Source organism: Brassica oleracea, unplaced genomic scaffold, assembly GCF_000695525.1.
Source record: "Brassica oleracea var. oleracea cultivar TO1000 unplaced genomic scaffold, BOL UnpScaffold00679, whole genome shotgun sequence".
Taxonomy (NCBI): Eukaryota; Viridiplantae; Streptophyta; class Magnoliopsida; order Brassicales; family Brassicaceae; genus Brassica; species Brassica oleracea.
The window spans coordinates 46,526-52,055 of record NW_013617435.1 but is presented as its reverse complement, the minus strand read 5'-3'; the positions used below and the strand labels follow the sequence as shown (position 1 = coordinate 52,055).

Sequence of the window (5,530 nt, the reverse complement as noted above, 5' to 3'; positions counted from 1 at the left end):
TTCTGATCAATTTGCTGTTGTACTTTCGTAATCTCCATAACCAAGATCTCCTTCCTCTTCTGAACATTCCTGAAAACCTCCTTATTCCATTGTTTGATTTTTACTCCCAACCGCTTTAGTGCTTCTCTAGTATCAATAACCCGATTCCATGAGGCTAACAACAGATCTTTAAACTCATTGTGCTGTAACCATGCTGCCTCAAACCGGAAAGAGCGTCGACACGCATTCCCTTTTACCTCTGGCGTGAGTTGTAGATACAACGGGGCATGATCCGAGGCCAAGAAAGGTAGATGTGATACTCTTGCCTCTTGCCAGTTCAGCCTCGACTGAGCACAACATAAAACTCTATCCAATCTCTGGGCGACGAAAGTACTTTCTGTTTTCCCTCTCTTCCATGTGTACTGGTTTCCACTAAAACCCATATCAATGAGCGACATCTCATTTATCCAATCCCCAAATGTTAGCGAATCTTAGGATAGTCTCCCATTCCCACCGCTTCTCTCATCCAATCTCACAATAGTATTAAAGTCACCACCGACAAACACCGGCCCATCAACATTGTGAATCACCTCTCCCAAAGCAGTCCATAAACCACTTCGACGACTCGGCGTAGGGGCAGCATACACGACAATCAAGTTGATAACCTCTGTCCCACTTCCTACACGAGCATGAATAAACTGATCAGAAGATTTGACAATCTCTAGCTCTCCTACTTCTGATCTCCATAATAGCCACAGACCTCCGCTCTAGCCACATGCATCCACTCTAAATGAGTTCTCAAACCCCAACCCCTGACAAATTCTACCCGCAGCTGCTCCACCAGAATGAGTTTCGAATACTGCAAGTATATCAGTGTTGAATTTCTTCACCAAAAATCGGATCGATCGACGAAATTGGGGTTTATTTGCCCCCCGGCAATTCCAAAGAATGCACTTCATCAGGCTTCTATAATCAACAACTAGAATCACCGGGGCAAATCGTTATGCCTCCGCACCCGTCGAAACCTCTCCCACTTGCTCCACACGGGGTTCCGATATAACACCCCAGCATGGTCAGGATTCCTCTCCTTCCCTTCTACGTCCCTGACTCCGGCGAAGGCACCACCCGGTCGGCTGACGGTCTCCTTCTCGACTCTCAGCCTCTTTCCACTAACAGACATGTCGATCTCTTCTTTAGTTGGACCATATACCAGTCCGCGTGTAGGCCCAACTGGTTTTGATTTGGGCATTTGGAAATGTGGGCTTCTCATATTACTTGTCTTCTTTTCTTTAGGTCCCAATCGGACTGAAGCATGTTTCTCTTTCTTCTCATTTGCTACAAACGTCATAGCCTTCCCATGCACCTTACTAGAACCTCCCAAGCTTAGGTTCACGGTATTTTCATTTTCTTTATTCCCTTCCTCTCTCACACCAACCTCCGCTAGCTCATCTGTCTCCCCTTCTTCCTCCAAACCTCCAAACCGATTTGACACTCTAATTTCCTCCAGCACTCCCTCCTTACGTACTTCCCGTGTTTTCCTTCCCCCCACACTTCTCTCCTCATTACTTCGCATTAATCCTCCTATGCTTCTTTGTTGCTCAAGCTTCCTCCTCGCCTGTCTCACTTGGGTAAACTCCGTATCCATTCCTGTGGATTCAGACCCCACATGAGTCATGGTCACTGGGCTAGGCACCGTGCCAAGAGCTCGCTCCGTAACATTCCTTGGACATGAGTTAACTAGATGTCCAAACATACCACACATTGAGCAAATAGCAGAGATTCCTTCATATGAGACGTAGTACCTCTCACCATTTACCATCACTGACCCTTTTAAGGGCTTGTTCAGATTCACCTCTACACAGATTCTCGCATAACGAGCTCTCTCTAATTTCAAAGTTGTCAAGTCCACTTTGATTGGTCACCCAAGCCCCTTGGCTATACCCATCAGTATCGTCTTATGATAGAAATTCACTGGGATGTGAGATAAATGAACCCAAACTGGCGTCGTTACAATCTCATCCTTCAACGGATCAAAATCGGGAGACCATGCTTGCACCATAAGGTAACTACCGAACGCCTCCATGGACCCCCTGATAGAGCAGCCATGTACTCTTCCTCCTATTCAAAATGTACCATAAAGTAGTGTCTTGGGAGATCCATCACAAACATCGACCCTTTAGGCTTCCATAACTCTATGAGTTTACGTCTCAGGCTCAGAATTGGAACGTTTCTTCCCAAAACCCTAACGATCATACACCTCTTCCACAAGCTATTCATAGCTGTCAACACTTCCTTTCCTATCGTTATCACTGGTTCCCCATCTTCCCCATTCGGAAACTCCAAACTCAATCTCGACTCCACAAATTCCTCATCAAAAACTTCCTCCTGTACAGGCATCCCTCATTCGTTACTTCCTACTACTTTCCTCACCCAGGACCCATGAGCATCCGGTGAATCCCCCGGCGGCCTCTCCTTCCCTCCGATATCCTCTATGGTTGCATCTTGTCCTTCCTCGCACAACACCCGAAAATCGTCTCCCAAAACCCTGGCCCGCGCGGGTATGAATTTTCAGTTTAATATGGTCCGCAAGACTGGGACCCTGGTTCTCGGTGAAGATAAGGGACTTATTATAATATGTTACTGATGAAGATTAACAGAGTGTTGTAATTAGAGAGTTTAGAGACTGAATATTTCTGTGTTATTATTAATGAACAATGGGGGTTCCTTTATATAAGGATTACAAGATAAAGAGAAAAGGAAAGTGTACATATCCTAATCCAACAGGAAATAGGAAAACTACTAAAACATAATAAGGGAAAGATTACATTTACTAAGAAAAGGAAAGGGTTTCCTTTTCTCTAAGCTTTGTGGCCGTCTTTCTCTCTCCTGAAGTCGGCTCTCTCTCTCCTCTCTCTAGGCTTCGGCCGTGCCTCCATCTTCTAGGTATTGGGCCGGTCTTGGACCGGGCCTGGTTAATGGCAATCCACTCCACGATTTATAACACTCCCCCTTGGATGCCATAACCATACAGGATTCGTAGTACGCTTCATGTTGCCTCATTAAAACCTTATCAGGAAAACCCAGTGGGACAAAACCATGATGAAGGAAAAAGAGTACAACACGCACTACTCCCCCTGATGTGAACCTCACTGTAGGTTCTACATTCTACGCATCTTGGTGTGTGATATTTCCTGTATGTATAGGATGGGAGTAATCGGCCAGTTTCATAACTGAACCGTAATTAGACCATTTCGACTTCTTAGGTCGTTTCTCATGTCCTTTAACATTGAGTGTCCCGGTAAAGCATATGTGCTAAGCAATGTGGATCTCATTGTCCTCAGAGATCACTATTGGGTCTTTGCAAATCGTGTTTGCATATGTCCATAGTCTAGACGTGATCGTCTACTGTTAACTTTTTACTTTGGTCGGACAAAATAAGTACTTATGGACAATGTACTAGACATGGTTATCATGATGTCCACTACTTGCCTTGTGGAGTTTATACGGCAGCAGACCGTTCTGCTATGCCGGATCCTTACTTAGGGGATCTGATGTCGGATTGTAATCTGATGGTTAATCTTTTGTACTACTAGTCCGTGATCAAGAGATATGGGCCGGACGCCTTTTAGCCGATGGGCCGGACGTTTTAAGCCAGAGTGCTGGACTCCTTTAGCCAGAGGGTCGGACAGCTTTAGTCGGGCACCCATATAGATTTATTCTATGCTTCTTTTAGGTTTAGTATAATCACAAGGAATTTCAAATATATGGACTGTATTTGATTGTCTTTTATACAACTCCAAGATCATGCGTGATCACTTTATTTTACATACTATAGGCAGCTGTTTTTCAGTCCATGAATCAGCTTAGGAACAAAATATGTTCTTTCAATTTATCCAGTGATCCATATTCTGCTTACTACATCATTTGTATCTAATTTCTTTCTTATGACCAGACCGTTTTCAATTTCGAAAATCTGTAGCAGCATCCACCACATAGGAGTTTATATCCTTATAATCTGTTCCTTTGATCTCTGTGAGTACCTTGTGTAACAAGCTATGACCTAATGTTGTTAAGTAGGAAAACATGAACACCTTTACATCATGTACATCTCTCACGGTTTCTTTACTTCTAACAAGATCCATCTATTTCACTGGTTGATCAGATGGCGTTTATGTATATGTATATGGCCAATACGCCCATCTCTCTTTTAGATACTTTGAACCTCCACGTTTTATCTTTTCTAATCTCTATGATCATTTATGATTGTATGAGTACTCTTTCGTGGGTTCATGATCCTCGCTTATCTCTTTATGTTCAAGTGCTATAACTTTATGTATCTTTATACAAATGTGTGTGTGTGTCGACACTTTCATGTGGTTCCATTATGTTCCAGACATGATCTGATCACTTTGGGATTTTATTATCCAGGACCTTTGTTACCTAGTAGCTTGGCGTCCCAAGACTACATGGTTTGGTACCTTAGACGTGTAGCTGCGCATCCTTTTCTCAATGTCTGTTTGGTTTCTAGTATGATCTTGGATCTATCATTCCATGCACCATTCCTTTCTATCCGAGATCCCTTTATCTTTATGGAACACTTGGTCTATCTTGTATAGACTCTATAGAAACTTGATTATGTCTTTTCTAGGACATTCATTTGGTGCTAAGCTGGTTAGTCATTTCTCGGGTCAGTGTCTGACATTTCGATTAGCTTCTCAATTAGCTAGCTTTATATAATCTTTCTTTGGACGTCTTAAATTATAATCTCTAGTCCGAGGATCTTTGCCAAGACAATGATGGTTTAAAACCATTATTATCATTCTTTATCCAGCTTATAATCCTTCTCCTTTATTGTTTGGATAGACGGATGCAATCCGTGTACTTGGCCACAATCTGATCACCCATGTTTGGCTCAAGTTTTCTTTATAAATCGTTGGAGAAAGTAATACTCCTATCCAACATATATTCCCAATCCTCTTCTGAGGTTCCATCTTTAGACGGCACATATATGTATGTGGTGGTTTATTCAAAATCTCTTAAGATGCTGTATGTCTGGTTTTATGACCCGTATTCAATCTGAGATGGGAATATCTATTCTCACTTATATGGCCTGATGCATATTATCATTCTTATACATGTCAATTCATAATGTTCCAAGCTTATAGACTTTAGAATCTTAGTCTTATAGATAATGGCTTACTTGGCCGAACCTTTTATGGTAATGGCCTCTCTGGCCGGTTATGGCCCTTGCGGCCGACCTGTTCATAACATGGTCTCTTTGGCAGAGTAATGGCCTTATGGTTTGGCCATTTTAAAACATGTCCTTTTATGGCTGAGCCATTTATAACATGGTCTTTAGACCATAATGGTACACGAGGCTGGTTATTTCCTTTGCGGCCGAAGGCCATTGTCTCTCATGGCCTTTATTGTTTGGCTGTTATGGTAGTACACGAACTTGTAGTATTGATCATGGGTTTATCCTCTCTCCCCCTCATGACCATACTATAAGGTCGTGGTGCTTGGGACAATTAAGCCTAATGAGTTTCCCTTT

The 5,530-nt window shown here is 42.8% G+C and overlaps 1 protein-coding gene across 1 annotated transcript; it reads right to left on the bottom strand.

Annotated features, from left to right (window-relative positions):
• Positions 1–470: 470 nt before the first annotated feature.
• LOC106319888 lies at positions 471–1,798 on the bottom strand. Its single transcript, XM_013758288.1, has 2 exons — positions 995–1,798; positions 471–746 (listed from the first exon to the last, which is right to left on the bottom strand). Exons 1-2 carry the CDS (start codon positions 1,796–1,798, stop codon positions 471–473), a joined length of 1,080 nt encoding a protein of 359 aa, XP_013613742.1.
• Between the last annotated feature and the right edge of the window lie 3,732 nt (positions 1,799–5,530).

What these genes read in the sequence shown, in the direction of transcription:
- LOC106319888 (XM_013758288.1), bottom strand. Translation starts at nt 1,798, where the DNA reads ATGGTAAATGGTGAGAGGTACTACGTCTCATATGAAGGAATCTCTGCT. An exon ending in AGTGGGAGAGGTTTCGACGG is followed by an intron (nt 747 to 994) that starts GTGCGGAGGCAT and finishes GCATGTGGCTAG; the next exon opens with AGCGGAGGTCTGTGGCTATT.